Source organism: Pectinophora gossypiella, chromosome 6 (assembly GCF_024362695.1).
Source record: "Pectinophora gossypiella chromosome 6, ilPecGoss1.1, whole genome shotgun sequence".
Classification (NCBI taxonomy): Eukaryota; Metazoa; Arthropoda; class Insecta; order Lepidoptera; family Gelechiidae; genus Pectinophora; species Pectinophora gossypiella.
Window position 1 is genome coordinate 13,697,485 of NC_065409.1, and position 17,760 is coordinate 13,715,244.

Genomic DNA, 17,760 nt, shown 5'->3' on the forward strand with positions numbered 1-17,760 from the left:
TTCAATGTCAAAAAGTTATCAGATCTCATGTAGAGCCAAGTTTCTAACTCCACACGCCCTAACTATACAAACACTAAGTTCACAAACTCGGAAAAAATAATATGGGGCTTGCCCGTTTCGTTGCTATAAAATCTATACAACAGAAAGGTATTGAACAGTCAATTTTGTTGCCTCACGCTCAGGGGGGGTTAAAAAGGCCACATCGAAGCAATTCATCCAAGAAAGCAATATTGCAATTTGACATTTGCGCATCTAAAAAGTAAGTGCGCAATGCAAACAACTGTCAAATAGCAATATTGCTTTCTTAGATGAATTGCTGCCATTTTAACCCCCCCAGGTGACAGCAAGTCTAGAACACAGACAAAGCTAGCTTGTCTGTCGGATTTTTAAAGAATACACTTCGGTGAGTGTGCGCAGAGACTTCACAGGTTATTTCACCCACTCCATTCCATCTACGGACAACCAGACGTTGGCAGGCATTTCATCCTTATGTTGTGGATATACCAACCAATCCGTACTAAACGTTTTGCCTCATAAATGCCGGATAAATTCAGATGAGGAGGTTGGTGGAGCTCGGTGGCGCAGCGCGACTGTTGAAGTTAAGCAAGTTTCGCAAAGGCCGGTCATAGGATGGGTGACCAAAAAAAAAGTTTTCATCTCGAGCTCCTCTGTGCTTCGAAAGGCACGTTAAGCCGTTGGTCCCGGCTGCATTAGCAGTCGTTAATAACCACCAATCTGCACTGGGCCCGCGTGGTGGTTTAAGGCCCGATCTCCCTATCCATCCATAGGGAAGGCCCGTGCCCCAGCAGTGGGGACGTTAATGGGTTGGTGATGATGATGATGAAATTCAAATGAAAATCAAAGCCAATAGATATCATTTCACTTAGATCTTATATTGTCGTCGCAAATGTACTTGATCGTAGAATGACAACAATATTATTATTTATAAAGAACCAGGCCAAATTGTTATATAACAAGTTGCATATAACATTACAAGTAATTAATCTAAACCAAAAGGATCTCATTTGCTCATGTTCGTAATCGGTATTATTATAAATTACGTGCACCGCGGATAAATAGGGCAGTTAATTACCAACGCTCACCACGGCTGTTCTCAAATGGCAATTGATTATCCGCTTTTTTTTTTTTGACGTGACTTATTGTAGATTTGCCGCAGATGGCATTAACTACTTGGCCGGACTTGATTATCCGCAGTAGAACGTTATGTTACGATTCAATGTGCGGTGCTACGAAGTCGTAGCATAGCACCCTTATATCTCGCGCGACACGACATATAAACTGTCTATTTCTGAGATATTTTTATCTTCTTCCTTCATGTGGGTTCTGAGTTAATGACCGCCCTCACCAACACTGGTTCCAGGGTTATTCTTCTTCTTATCGTATGGTGTCAGGGTTATTATTGAGCAACCAAAGGCCCCTGACATGGCTCATGTAACAATAACTCACTTACACCAGTAAGTAGTAACCGGGACCAACGGCTTAACGTGCCTTCCGAAGCACGGATCATCTTACTTTCGGACATTCAGGTGGTCAGCCTTTAATGTCCTAACCAAACTAGGGATCACAAAGTATTTTTTGTGATATGTCCCCAGCGGGATTCGAGCCCGGGGCCTCCGGATCGTGAGCCCAATGGTCAACCACTGGACCACGGAAGCCGTTATGGTTATTATCTATTGTATTTTAAATAGTAGCCGAGACCGACTGTTTTATGTGCCCCCCGAAGCACGACTCTTACTTTCTCTCACTCTTACTTTCGGGCAGTTGGGTGATCACCATGCAATATCCTAACCAAATTAGTGATCACAAAGTGATTTTTGTGATATGTCCCCACCGGGAATCGACCTCGTGACCGTCTAGACACCGACTCTCTAAACACTAGACCACTGAGGTCGCGGCCGATACTAGACCATGTAGCCAATGCAATCGGTTTACTAATTGCGTAGCCAATAAAGTTGGTTCGTTTATCTCATTACCCGCGATATGCAGGTTCTATGTATGCATCGACGTCTGTTCACATTAAAGCTCAATGTACAAAGAGATGGTACCAGAATCATTGCGGGCTGGGGTTATTTGTAACGTTAGTTTTTATGAACGCGTTCACAGAAATCCGTTACATGGCAGCTCGATTTCATACAAAATTCTAGCGCCTTATTTTCGAAGTCGCCTTCAACTCACGTTCGAAAATATATACCCATTTCACGTAGCACATCAGAACTTGCCATTTGCAGGATAAGACAGGTATATAATATATGTTCGCATGTAAGTTGAAGGCGAGCGATTCAAAAATAAGAGGCCCCCGCACCCCGATCCGCCAAGTTCGGAGTTTCTGCTTCTGTATGTTAGGTGTCACAGATTTATTAGGCATGCTTCATCATCGCTAATTTAAGAGCCACTCTGTTGTCGGTGTATAATTCTCCATGCTACTCTTTTTGGGAAAAATACGGCAGTGGTTGTCCTCTTGCCTTCCGCACCGCGGTACTCTGACGCGAATGGGATGGCGCCCATAGTAGAAAATTAGTAGAGTATAACTTTTACTTTTTCAAGCTCTGTTTTCTAGACTATTTATGTGTTCAATTGTAAACGGCAATGAAGAAGTAACAGCTATGCTTACACCACCATAATAATGACAAGTGATCTAAGCTGAAGCACGCTTATCTAATAATTACTTCAAACGGCAGCTAGGTATACAAATTACAATGCGTGCATCGTATCACACATGCGAATCGATTAGACGCCTCTCTGGTTTGGAACGCCTTCGATAAAAGTAACATAACATAAGCTCGTAACTATAACCTAATGCTGTACATTCATCAGATGAAGTACTCAAGCCTCACTGAGCTTTCTGTTAGACCAACGCGATAGGTGGTGAGCCGTATCACCGTCTATAATGGTCGAGGCAACTGTGTTAGTGAAAAACACACTTAAGATAAATGAATAATTCACCAATGTACCGGACTTGCACCAATGAGTTATTCCTGGTTAAAATTCTCTTTAACCAGGAATAACTCATTGGTGCAAGTCCGGTACAGGGGTTCGAAGCAACGCTCGACGATTGAAAAGCAAGCCGGTGTACCACGGACCACAGCAGTGACTATTACCAAGTTAAATAATACGAATATATACGTAATCGTATCTAAAAGTAGGCAGTATGATCAACAATAGACCGCCATTTGGTTACAATTTCGTGGTCGTTCGACTGCGAAACGCAGAGCGGTCAATTTAGTGAACATGGTGGCCAATTAGTGTTATACGGAACAATGCGCGATGTAATATCGCCAAAATTATGGCCTAGTTACATGCTAGGATTGACATTTCATCATCATCATTTATTTAAGAGCCACGCTCTTGTCGGTTTAGCACTCTCAACTCTTGTCTATCAAAGGCCAATTCTTTGACTTCTTTATAGGACATGACGTTCGCCTTCTCTTTAATTTGTTCCATGTAAGCTCTTCTTAGTCTTCCACTTCCTCACTTTTTTTTTATCTTCCCGTTTATGAAATGCAAACATTTTTGGTGTGTAAATACATACTTAGGTATACATAGCCTACACCGGGGTTCTTAGCCAAATTGCAAATGATTATTACAATCAACAGTTTCTTTTATGACGCGACTTATTGTAGATTTGTTGCAGGCATGCCCTGACCTCAGGAAGGAGTAATAAAACTTCAGTGCAATGTGAATAAACGGATTCTTCCATATGTCTATAATAAAACTCCCTTGAGGAATTAAGTCAATAGTCTAGCCGATGTCAAATGCCACGAGTATCGACTTGAGTCATAAGCTTCTTTGAACTATCAGAATGTACTATCGTGATCTTCTGATCACGAGTCTTAAAAGATAGTACCAAGGATGGTATTGCGTACTTTGATAAAGATTATAGGCATGCATAAGTGAGGTACCTATATGTAATAATAATAAGGGGCCTCTACGTGTTGGCTTCGGCCCCACGCACGCCTTCCAAAAGTCCGGGACTCCATAGGCCCAAGACATGGAAACGACATACATGATAATAATAATAATAAAAGGTTTATTTCTCTACTTAAAACACAAAATATTTTTTTAGTACGCTAACATGGTGATACAATACAAGTGTATATGTATTTTAAGGGAGCTGGTGCTTGTAAAAGGATTTGTGTGTGTGTGTGTGTGGGTGTGTGCGTGTGTGTGGCTGTATCTTTTGAACCGTAATAGAGGTATGATAATAATAGGTTTTATTATAGCGGATAAGTTAACTAAAAAATTGTTTTTCAATGTTGTTTTGTGTTTAGTAATGTATTCGCTTTCCGTCTCTCTCTTCTTCTGGTCTTCTCCCGCACAAGGTTGCACTAATCGTTTAATTTGATAATTTGGAAAATACATCTGCGGTGTTGAGTGACAGTGTAAGAAACAGTGAGTTATGAAAGAGATGTGGTGTAAGAGAGGACGTAGGGACTAAGATTGAGAAGGAAATGTTAAATGGTTTTAGACATGAGAAGCAGATGAAGGATAACAATGTGAATGATAAAAAGCCAAATGTTGTTGGTAGGACTGAAAGAGAAATACTGAATGACCACATTGGGAATTTCCTTTAAAATTGTTTCGTACAGTCTACTCGGAACCGGCACGCGTGTATGAAATGATTGATGAATGTGGATGGAGCAAGTGTAGTATGTCAAGATCGAAGCAAATGGAATTCCGTAGTCTCAGCTTACCCCGGTGGAGAATAGACATGAGGCGGCGTTTAAGTATGAATGTATGTTAAATTTAGCGTGGTTATAAATTAAAATCAAGTGTGAGTCAGACTCGTGCTAAGGATCCCGAAATGAATAACTTAGGGTAGTCCAACTCAAACTTTGCCGGCTTTTTATGCCTACCGACTGCCGTGTGAGTAAATATGCAAACCAGCATAAAATTTTCGCGCTCCAAAATGGCAGTTTGTCCGCTAATGACCACTTCGAAAAATAAATTGCTTTTCCATTTTGAAATGTTTAAATTACTCACGAAAGAGTTTTTTTAAAGACTTATTTGAATGAATTGCAAATTTATGAGTGTAATGATATTTCATTTAATACTGACGTATTCCTTTCGATGTTCCGTAATTATAATATATTGCATAATTTATTTTATTATTACTTAATTTATCGTGTTGCGAAGTAGTTAATGTAATGGCAAAGAAGCTTATCTCTGTTGGAAATAGGTGTGAGTATATTTTATGTATACGTACAAACGAATAAAGACATTAACACGAGCAATAACGTTTGACTTCTGACAATAAAACAACAGAGATTCAAGAAGGAATGCAACCCGTTTATATTTGGAATTTTGGGTGCGTATTATGATGGGGTTGCTGACATATAAATCCGAACTTGTAGGTCCTCCTCACGGAATAGAAGAAAGGGGTTAGAATGTGGTGAGCACGGAAAAGAAGAACATTGGAAGGGCCAAGACGTGGGCGCGAAATGCGCAAATAGTTCAAATAAAAGTATGAGCAAATAGTTCATACGTCAACTTTGCACTCCACTCGTCCGCAAACTTTACGACGCACGGAAGTCCGCGATAGCTTGTAAAAGGCCGTCTTGTGCATTATTTATAACCTGAGGGCCAAAAAAATTACCGACTATCATCCTAGGAGATCTTTATCTTAGAAACGCTAGAAACCTTCGTGTGATCGACTATTTACCATAAAATATTAGTCTCCTCCTATGGCAGTCGGGTAAAAAATACTATTATATGCAGGAAAATTAAAGCTTACTACTTAGTTATCTGTTTTCAGGAGTAGTAGTAAAAGAGAGCGGGGTTGAACCGGCGAAGGCGGTTCTCATACAAAATGCGCGTTAGGGCCTTTTCATCCTCTTTCTTCTATTCCGTGGTGGTGAGCAGAATTGCCGGCTAAAAGGTCGAGTTAACGATGTTCGTGAAAACTGCGCTTGAGATAAATTAATAACTTTTAAGTCCGGTACCGAGATTCGAAACGGCGCTCCTCGTTTGAAAACCACAGGACAGTGGCTTTCCTTTAGTGGGTATTTTACTTTTTGAGGTATTTTACCTTATGTATACTTACAATACGGTAGTTTCAAAGTCAAATCAGTTACTTTTTACTAAACGTCAAAACACGAAATTACTATGGAATTTGTATAAAAAAGTTACCTGTGACGTCATAGAAGAACGTGACAAAATTTCACAGTTATTATTATATGATTCTTAATTAAAATTTATAAGTAATTTAAATAGAAACAATGCCACCTTGGGATCTGTCTTTATTTAGTAAATCAGAATTTCATATTTTATCTTTGACCAAGGAAATTACCCAATTGTTTACAAAGAAAGTCTTTACTTTTGTTCAGTGATTGCTTCCGATCAAAAGTAGATCAAACATACGTAAACATTATATTGTTTCTGAGTATTAAGCCCGTGATTATGGTATGTGAATTTGAGTATGAATCTCCTAACAAAAAAGTCAGTCAGTTTGAACGTTCATTGATGTGCGAGTTGTCTGGGCATTGAGTAGGAACGGAGGTAAATTGCAGAAAATTGCCCTCCCAAACGCTTTCATAAATATGTTAGACATGCAAATGCAAGTAAATAACTTTGGAGAAATCCGGAGGTTACGCCCGTTGTGACTTTACTTACGCCCGTGATTCCTAACGGGGTGAGCAGATCACAAGACAACTTGCAGTTACTTTTGATACGGAGTCCTAGGACATGATATTCAATATTCAATATATTCAATATTCTTTATTTGCATACTATGATGGTGTACAAGTTTGTAAGTTACATGTATGAGTTTCACATCATAGACCCTTTCGGGCACAACAAAATAGAAGTTTAAAAGAGATAAACCGTATGATGATAGGTATCAGCCCATTACCCATAAAATAAATGGTCCAAAGTTTTAGAAAGGACATAATATCCCCCCCGCGCGTCTTCCTCTTTCCTTGTTTACCTGGAAACGAAACACGAAATCGAAATGGAAACATTTGATGATTGATGATTTTCTATCTAGATTGAATGTGGAGGAAGTTATAGATGCACGTCACATTCGACGCAAATAGAACTCCATTCTCTGCTCACCCCGGTGGGAAATAAGCGTGGTGTGCATTTATGTCACACACCGTCAAAATATCACTAAAGGTTATTGGAATTCAAAACTGTACCAGCAGCAGCTGTACAATTGTGATTGAAGTATTTATGATCACCATTATTTTTGACTTGGCTATTCGTAGATTTCCTCGGATAGCATCATCATCAGCCCATTAACGTCCCCACTGCTGGGGCACGGGCCTTCCCTATGGATGGATGGGGAGATCGGGCCTTAAACCATTACGCGGGCCCAGTGCGGATTGATGGTTATTAACGACTGCTAATGCAGCCGGGACCAACGGCTTAACGTGCCTTCCGAAGCACGGAGGAGCTCGAGATGAAAACTTTTTTTATGGTCACCCATCCTATGACCGGCCTTTGAGAAAGTTGCTTAACTTCAACAATTGCAGACCGAGCGCGTTTACCGCTGCGCCACCGAGCTCCTCCACCGAGATAGCATTCATTATTAATTTACCGGACAAAATATTAATACCCAGTTCCCATTTTATCACTATCCACCCGGAAATAACGAAAAGTTATCGTAATTTATTATAGTAATTGTAATGTAGCGATTTTATTCCAATATGTTATATTTAAACTAAATAGGAATAACAAATCACCTGTTACTGACACTCATTCAAATAATGAACAATAATAATTACAAAAAGAAATTATAAATAGTAATGAACAGCCTCTGTGGTCTAGTGGTTAGAGCGTTAGGCTCACGATCTGGAGGTTCGGGTTCGATTCCCGATGGGGACATTGTCGAAATCACTTTGTGAGGCTGTCCTTTGTTTGGTAAGGACTTTTCAGGCTTGAATCACCTGATTGTCCGAAAAAGTAAGATGATTCCGTGCTTCGGAGGCACGTTAAGCCGTTGGTCCCGGCTATTAGCCGTAAAAACACCTCCACCAAACCGCATTGGAGCAGCGTGGTGGAGTATGCTTCGTACCCTCTCCGCTTGATTGAGGGGAGGCCTGTGCCCAGCAGTGGGACGTATATAGGCTGTTTATGTTTTATGTAATTATAAATAAGTACTCAATATATATTTCAAAATACCTGAACAATAATAATAAATACGTAAATGATACAAATTAATTTGTAACACCTAAATAAAAGAAATAAATTGAAGATAAAATTTATCAAGAAAATAATTTATTGCGAACTCAAATCTCATTGACGGTACTTGGTTTATATTAACTTTATTTATCGTGAGCCCTGTAGTCATATAATTAAGATCCATTTTCGTAATTACTTAAATAAAGCAGGGTCTACGAGGGTATACGTTAATATGAATCCAAACATCATTTACGTGCTACGCTCTGCTACGAAGGGCTACGCCGTAGCAAAAGTAGACATTATTTTATGAATTTAGATACTTACGTGAAAATATTTTAAAAATCTTATAAATGAGCACAATATTATGAGAAGAGTATAAATATTACTATTGACTGCATTGAAATTTAGAGTGTGTGTAGCCTTCAGACCGCCATATAGTCGTATCTAGGTCACCTGTACGTACGACAAATCAGACTTTCCTTTCATCGCTAATGTTTATCTAACTATAGTACGCCGAGCGAACGACTTTACCTCCTTATTTATTTAAGCAAATTGTTATTTACAAATAAAACTCACCTGTGGCTATGAGGCCTCCTTTCTTCTTCGTGGTCCTCTTTCATAAACGAGGGTTGCAGACTGAATCTGCGCCGGAATTGGTGTCTGCCTTTCATGATTGCGTCTTCGCGAACCACTCAACACATGCTATACTTTATTTCACAGAGAATTTTCGCGGGTAAGGCGACAAAGCGCGTGACGCGTGCGCTCTGGGTGGCGTCTCAGCGACGAATGAGCCCAGCTCACACGCCCAGAAGATAAAATCTACTTTAAAAAAAATAAAAGGTTATTCCACAGGTGTGGCGCTTAATACGTGAAATGCTGAGATTTAGCGGTTAAACCTTAATGAAACTTGATAAAAATAATAACTCTATATTCAAATAAAACGTTTATTTTTGTAATGCCATTTCTATTCCTTTTCCTTAATGCTCAGTCGATGTAAAGTTAAAAGACTTGTTTTCGCTTGAAACTTTTTCGTAATTATCTCGAAAACAATGTCCATTACAGAATTAAGTAGGTTGGATAAAAAAAAACTTAGGCAAGTTTTCCCCTAGGGTCTCGCTTTAACAGTAAGTATTTTCAAATGTTTAGGCGGAGAATTTTGACATTTCGTTGTACCTACCTAGATTGAAAAGTTTGCTAAGTTTTTAATAATAATTTTGATAATAATTAAGTAATTTTGATATTTTTATGCTAAAAACTTAAGTTCTTTGACTTCCACAAAGCTGATACTGAGATGTTCCGGTGGGATAAGATTACTTATGTACTTTTAACTTGGGTAAGCCTTGAAAAACTTACATACAGATACAGTAAAGATTAAGAGTTAGTTAAGTGTGAGATTTTTTAGCGTGATTTATACAACAAAACAAAGTGTACACGAAATATTCTTGTATTTCTTATAGGGCGTACAGGAATAGAAGTGGGAAAAAATGAGACAGATGATGTGTCGAGAAAAGGGACAGATAATAAAAGTGGTGTCATACAGATGCGTTTTTTTTTAAAAAAGACTATCATTTATAATATTAAATATGTAAAATTTCGCATATTTTATCAGCTTCACCAAATTTCTTTGAACTTTCAAGTGGGTATCGAAAGCACCCTGCCTTATACCAAGTGTTTGGTTATTTCCGCAATTTCAAGACCCTCAACGACCTCTTAGGAGATTTGTATCGCCTCGGATTAAGCGGCCGCTTGGGATGGTTCTTGTACTCGTAAAAATGTGCGTCTGCGTATAAAAAAAAATGAGGAAAAACGTGAGGAATGTTACTTCCAAGAATTGGGTTCAGTGAGTGGTCATAAGTTGTATTAAGCATATGCTCCGATTATGGATGTAAAATCCTGTACTTTTGTATGTTAATTTTTTTCCCAGATATATGTATATCTTTATCTGATATATAGAACTTTTATTGAAAGAATTTATTGAATTTTAACCAAGAAAAATTTAATAATAAGTGCGTCATTTTGTCACGTTTTTCTATGACGTCACAGGTTGCTTTTTTATACAAATTCTACAGTAATTTCGTGTTTTGACGTTTAGTAAAAAGTAACTGATTTGAGTAGTTGCAAACTAGTCAAATCAGTTTCTGCTTAAGTATCTGCTTACCCCGGTGAGAAATAGTGCAAGAATTAATGTGTGTATGGATGTGTTTTTCCTGTCACAAAATTTGTTCTGTGCGGATTATTATGAAACTGTGCAGTAAGAAAACTATCAGGAAGATATAAATATATTATTAAAATTAAAGAAAAAGAAAAAATTAAAAGAAGCGAGGTCGAGTCACTAGTGCTCAGTTAAATCAACTTTTTCCATCCATAGTTAGCAGTTCCCGTATCAAAGACAAATAAATTAACCATGGAATATTGAGACTCAAGTTTTGGTTCGTTACGTTCTTCAGTTCACTGAATATTATTAGGCACGATTTTGCTTTTAGAAGATTTTGATAATGTTTATTGTCAAGTTTGCGTCTAAGGAATATTGTCCACTTTATTTTCTTAAAACAGTGGGGGTGGCATGGCGCTCGAATAAAAAAGTTATTTTTGTTATATGTCCCCACCGGGATTCGAACTGTGAGTCCAATGCTGAACCACTGAATCACGGCGGCTGCTAATCTAAGAATACTGTGTCACGCCAGGGTGATCATCAACATTGGAATCATTGTAAACACTCGAAAACGTATCAAAAGTTTGACTCCGACATCAATAAGTAGCAATACATACAGAATAAAATTTAATTAGGTTGGTTATGAATTTCGCGTGGGATTGTCATCATTGAAATGTTTACTTTGTTCCAGTGTATGGGGGAGTGGGGAAAGTTTGTAGTGGGAGTCATAATGGGGGGTGGGTTCACCTGTCGTGTCAAACATTTACATTTATTACGAGTTGGAGGAAAACATATCAGTTAACGTTACTTCATATTTGTGATGACATTACTATTGTAGAAAGGTACATTTTGAATTTAAAGCGTTAGTTTATATAAGAGAAATCTTATAAAAAAGAAACGTCTAAAAATGAGCCGTGGTGGCCCAGTCGGTAGAACGCTTGCTTCTCACTTTGAGGTCGCAGATTCCAATCCAGCACAGGTCAACACCAACAAATTGTCGAATTTGTTTTAGAATTCTGATTTGGATCATAAATAATTATAACATCCACAGCGAAGTGAATGAAAACATCACACCCACATTCCCGAGAAATGAATTTTCGGAGGTATGTGACCTAACCTGTATTGGGCTGGTTTTCCCTTCGCGGGCTGGAAGGTCAGACAGGCAGTCGATTCTGTACAAAACCGGACCTGTCGAATCTTCACGTTAGGTAAGCAGACCCTGTGAAAAACGGGATAATGCTAGGGTGATGATGAATGAGAAATAACTTGTATTTTCATGTACGATCGTTAGAGGCCTATAGTTCTAAAAAGATAGGGTTTTTTTAAACACATTATTAAAATTATACTAATTTCCATAGATTTACAAGACAAAACAATTTGAAAAAGAAGCAGCCAGTGTCTTTACTATTAATGATATTTTACATCGCAAATATTTCTAGTTTGGGAATATTCCCGGAGACGGTACATCGCTGTACACGACCACGTACGTACTTATTATTGTAAGTACTTTTTAACACTTTCAAGGACAGAACGTCTAATGACGTTCCGATCCCAAGGTGTCATATTACCTATTATTATGAACCATCCATGACCCATGATCTCTGTTAACCCCGAGACCATGGGTCATTGATGGTTCATAATAGATTCTATGACACCTTGGAATCGAAACGTCATTAGACGGTCTGTCCTTGAAAGTGTTAATATTATTTCTTCCAGTGAAAAAAAAAAAGATCTTCGCTTCCCACGCAAAAAGACGCCTTTCCTCTAAGATTCCTATTTGATAAATATATTGAGAATATTATTTGCCTCCACCTTTCAACTTTGAACCATGAAAACGCAGTTAAAACTCCTAAATTGAATTTGCCAACTTAATAAACATTCGCCAAGCCAACTATTTGTTCAGGATACGTTATACCGGGAATCCTCTACGGGAAAACAGAGATGTTATTTAATTGGATATAGATATCAAAGGTACATTCTTACTCAATTATAAATGAGCTATGTTTAGGATCTATAATGAACACAGTCTAGAAACATTATTTGTTTAATAGTACTAAGGGAGTGTGCGGCACTCCCGTATAAAAAAAACAGCACTCGCATAAACTGGATTAGTTTCGGAGTGTGAAAAATGTTAATATTTCTTTTCATTGTAAAATTGTTTTGTCAAAAAAAATCATAATTATGGCGAAAAAATACTCGCCAGTATTTTTATTTTTAAAGCCTTAAATAGAGTTAATATCAATAGAATAACATAAAAAAAAACATAAACAGAATGTACCTCTATATTGTATGTCCCACTGCTGGGCATCGGCTTCCCCTCAATCAACCAGAGGGGGTAAGGAGCATACTCCAATTACTCCACCACGTTGTAATGAAATAATGTGTAAAAATATAGCAGATATTTAAATTAAAAATAGACCGAACGTCAAAGAGTATATAATGCCTTTCTTGACTTTGCGTATTAGATAGTAAATATTACACTATATACTTAGTCAAAGAATACACAAAATTAATAATTAATGATTATACTAGCATAATATATTATATTTTTTAATATATTTTTTGTGTTATTTTATCGATCAATTCCTATTTTACCTTTTCATTTTATACCTAGTAGTAATATCGTACGTATTTATAATATGTAGTATATACGTATACATATAGGTCTCAAAATGGAATAAAATCATAGAATCATGTTCGAAGTTTAAAAATTATGTGCCAGTGACATAACTCTGGGACCAACTACGTATATGAAGTATGTATGTATATTTAAGTAGATAATCGTATTTAAGGATTTTAATTATGCACACGTCATCATCTAAAGTTGCGTGGTATTCTCAAAATATGTTTGCTTGGAAGAAATCATTTGCAGGCTGATCACCCGAGTGTCCTAATGTTAGATGGTCTGTGCTTCAAGGGCACGTTAAGAAATCGTCCCGGCTACTATTTACTTAAGTAAATATTTAGTTGTTACATCTGGTATGTCAGGGGCCTTTGGCGGCTGAATGGGAAGCCTGACACAAGGATTGTTCGTCTCACTACACACAAAAGCAAGCTTGGTCTATCTTGATAAATAAATAAAACAGTCATTTTTATTCTCATCGGATTTATTTACCTTAACAAACGAAGCCAAAAATATAATTTCCATCGACCCATTTTATTTCAAGCATTATACGTCTATATTTAGAACTTAATGCGTAATAACGGTATAACAGCCCACGCCACAATTAAAACTTGATTTTAAAACGATGTGACAGAATCAAAACAAAACATTGTAAACAAAAGTGCTTTGAAGTAAGGTAAGACACAGACGTGAAATTATAATGATGTCAAATAAATGACATTGTAAATTCTGTACCGTCGGTGAAAAGTAATACAACTCGAGTTGTATCACTTTTGAGTTATTAGCACACACTTCATGTTCAAAAAATTCTCTTTCTTTCTGTCTAATTCTCGTAACTGTAGCTATTATAAATACGGAGATAATTTTTGTGTCTAGTGATATAAGTACTGTTTGTGAAGGATTCATGCTGTTATAACACGTGTAACATAATTCATCTTAACTTGCATTAAAGTGAAATGAAGATTTTCACTAAATATTTTGGTGTAAGTAAATGCAACTCAACATATATTAAAATACACGCAATCCTTGAATTCTCACAGTCCGTGTTTAATGATATAATTTTAGTTGTAACATCAAACACCAAATTTATTTTTTCGTGAAAAGTAATATAAATTAATATATATCAAAATATTTCAGAAAATACGATCTTAGATATCAATAACGTGTCGTGTATAATGATACATACAAGTTCGATTCCATCCGCCACCAGTGTGTATCCTAGGGTGACCTCCGCATAAACCTGTCTATGGAATGACATTTTGTCTAGAACCACAGCAAACCATATCTGATCCGCATTACGAATGGGTATAGGTTAAGTTAGTACTTCAGACCAAACCGTGTTTTTTCTCTTTCTGCTATAACCACCTTGTAGTACTTAATTACAGTACCTCAATAAGTTGTGGGTCCTGATCATGGCGTCGTTATCACCATGGCAGGGTTAGTCAAGAGGTATTTGAGATTTGTCATAACTGTCGTTAGTCTACTTCCCTTAGCTCGAAGCATAGCTGTTTTACATAGTTTTCTTGATTACATGCAGGTTAAACGGTGGCAGATTGAACGCTGCCTTCATTGCTAAGGAGGTTGTAGACGTGAAATAATCGCTCCAAATATTATCGAGCTCCAATTAACATGCAAGCCATTCAATACACGCTGGTTAGATCTTTTATGCAAGCGCCGGTAGTGGTATTTTTGAACCTACACAGCCGTAGATGACAGCTCGGCATCGGCAGCATCGGGATCTGCCACATCTTCTCAAGAGAAGATTACCAGTTTCTCAAACACGTTGAATGGTGTAAATTTGTCGAGTTTCCTCATTTTTATAAAGGGAATAACTGCTCTGAACTCTTGAGCACCACAAGTAATATTTGTTTTCTGTATTTTGATTACATAAGAGAGAATTACGCACAGGACTGTGAAAAATGGAAAGAGGAAGGGGAGGCCTTTGCCCAGCAGTGGGATCTTGTAGGATAGATTAGATTAGAATAAATAATTGGCAACACTACGGGCACAACCCCTTAATTAAACCAGGTCACAAAGTTTGTAAAAATCCCAGGAGGTATTTGAGCTTCTGAAAGGAGTTAGTTGGCTTACATAGTCAATAAAAGCACGCATAATGGACCACTTGTGTTTATGCGGAAAGCTGAGCCCATTAAAATAACATTACATATGGGACATTCGAGTATTCATTGAGTCAAGTCAGGGGCCTATGGCGGCTCAGTTATAACCCTAACACCAGGGTTGATGGGGTTGGTAATTCACCTCACAATCCACACGATAGAAGAAGAAGAAGATGGGACATTTGCCCATACATGTTGTGCCGACCCCACCTAGAGTGAGATAAGGGCAGGAGGATGATGATGATATAGTGGGAAGTTTGCCCACTTCACAATAGTGGTCCATACGCGAGGATACGCGGAAAGTCCCCCACGTGTGCTTACGTGTAGAGTTTTGCGGAAACGAGCTCATTTAGCTTAACCATAACAGACCATGGTCCATGGTGGTCATGGTCATGGTCTGAGGATAGCCCTGTGTAACCTATAGGTTTGGAGGTGAACCAATGATCTTCATTTTCACTACCTATTCTCATCATCAACATTGATTCGACTCCGTTTATCGTTCTGTCAATGTTGCGGGCTACCATTAGACCGGGAATTTTGATAATTCGAAATATCGAATTTTACTTTACTTTAGGGGATTTTGATTGTGGAATGAGTTGTGATCTTTTAAATAGTTTCAGCAAGAAAGAAGTAACACTTACCGGTTTGTGTGATTTTGGTTTAAAAGTACGTAGGTACATCACCTTTATCTCCAGGCCATACTGCCAGGCTAGCCCGAAACATTCCTAATGACTAGTCTTAATATGATTTCTCTTACCTTCATTTGTTAGGGGTGGAAATATTATCATAATTGAATTTGTAAGATTTTGACTGCAAAAATGAACCAAAAGTGGTTTTGATTAGGGGCGTAGTGTAGTGGACAAAATGTGTTTGTAGTGGGCAGCAGTGGTGGTTTTGACCGGTTATTTATGAGTTTTGAGAGTAAAATCATAACAAAAATATCTTATTATCGTCACCTTACACTATATATACGTGTACCATCTTTATATGTATTTATTATTAGAAATTCGTAAAAACATGTATCATTTTACACAATAAAACCGAAAAAATAAGTCATGTTAAACCACTTGACACAAATTCGTTATAGTTTATCGTTTGTGTCAATTGATATAAGTTACGTTTCTTTACTTTTTAAAGAAAATAAATAGAATTTTGCCTTTCTACAACATTATGAAATAAACTTTCTTCCAAGACATTTTGTTTTTTGTAGAATGAGACTGTAAAATTAATAATTGAAATATGATATATCAACGATGACTTTTTTATAGTTATGTGTGTAAAAAGATATAAGTAGACTTGTATCAATTTACACAATATAAAAGTTGGTGTCAACTGATACATGTAATTTATTTTGATCCTCTACCATTTCTGTTTAGGTTCTAAATATAACTAAATATTAGAAAAGAAACCTTCCATCATCACCTATCGACACATCTAACTTCTGTTCCATTATTCCTTATAAGTCGCGAGCTAGAATATTTTTAACTTTAAACTCGTTTTTCTCAAAACTTGAATTTTGGACTTGTATTACTTTTCACCGACGGTACAGAATTAATTGTGGCGTATTAAATTTGAAAATATTTAATATAAAATGTTAAAGAACTTTGTATTCCAGGAAAAAACAAAACAAAGAGAATATTTATAATTGTGCATGTATTTATTTGTATTTACTTACATATTTCCTCACGTTATTTATTTTGTCATGTACCTAGTTAAGTTTATACATACATACATAAACATCTTATATACGTCCCACTGCTGGACACAGGCTTCCCCTCAATCAACCGAAGGGGGTATGGAGCATTCTCCACCACGCTGCTCCAATGCGGGTTGGTGGAGGTGTTTTACGGCTACCTAATAGCCGGGACCAACGGCATAACGTGCCCTCCGAATCACGGAATCGTTTTACTTTTTCGGACAATCAGGTAATTCAAACCTGAAAAGTCCTTACCAAACAAAGGACAGTCTCACAAAGTGATTTCAACAATGTCCTCATCGGGAATCGATCGTGAGCCTAACGCTCTAACCACTAGACCACGGAGGGTGTTAGTTAAGTTTATGTAAATAATTTCTTGTTTTTTTGTGTAATATTTTCAAATATACGGAATTTGAATTTGTAAAAAAACGAACTTTATCCCACTGGTTTAAAACGTGTACTCAAAATGCTGGGCTTAGTAATAGGTTATAGGCAGTTTTTAATTTTATAGAACATTTAGCAGCATGTTAGGCGGAAGGCAAGAGGGAAACCATTGCCCTATTTTTCTCTAAACAGTAGCATGGTGAACACTACACCGACAAGCGCGTGGCTCTTAAATTACTAATGATGAGCAGCCTTTTTGCTTTATAGCAGTATAATTATGTATCTGTAATAAATCTCATTCGGTAGTAAGGGTTGTATTAAAGGAACATAATGAGGTGGTGTGAAGTCAATTTTGTATACGAACACCACCGTGTTGTCGCCATCAATTTGAGGTCTGCGAAGGCTAAATTAAGCAAACAATCAACTACGGATTTTTGACAACATTTTAACCCCCCACACTAGCGTCTTTCGAGCGTCGTCGTCGTGCCAGCGTCCGCGCAACGTCCACGCGACGTAGACGCCGCGGCGTAGACGTCGCGTGGATGTTGCGCGGACGCTGCCGTGACGACGACACTCGAGAGGCGCTAGTGTGGAGGGTATCCTAACTTGTTGACGTTTGTATGATAACATTTTTGACGACGTCTGCTCT

The 17,760-nt window shown here is 37.6% G+C and overlaps 2 protein-coding genes across 3 annotated transcripts in view; one reads left to right on the forward strand and one right to left on the reverse strand.

Annotated features, from left to right (window-relative positions):
• LOC126367837 (ras-related protein Rap-1) overlaps positions 1 to 8,823 on the reverse strand; it is a 55,461-nt gene extending 46,638 nt beyond the window's left edge. Inside the window, exon 1 of one of the 2 annotated variants that reach the window (XM_050011607.1) lies at positions 8,716 to 8,823. In XM_050011607.1, the coding sequence (XP_049867564.1) occupies positions 8,716 to 8,810 (95 nt within the window). In that variant the 5' untranslated portion in view covers positions 8,811 to 8,823. The remainder of the gene's footprint in view (positions 1 to 8,715) is intronic. The other variant, XM_050011608.1, reaches the window with a different exon arrangement.
• The window catches only part of LOC126367736 (uncharacterized), a 558,664-nt gene that overhangs the window by 318,467 nt on the left and 222,437 nt on the right, over positions 1 to 17,760 (forward strand). The gene's annotated exons all lie outside the window — the stretch shown is intronic.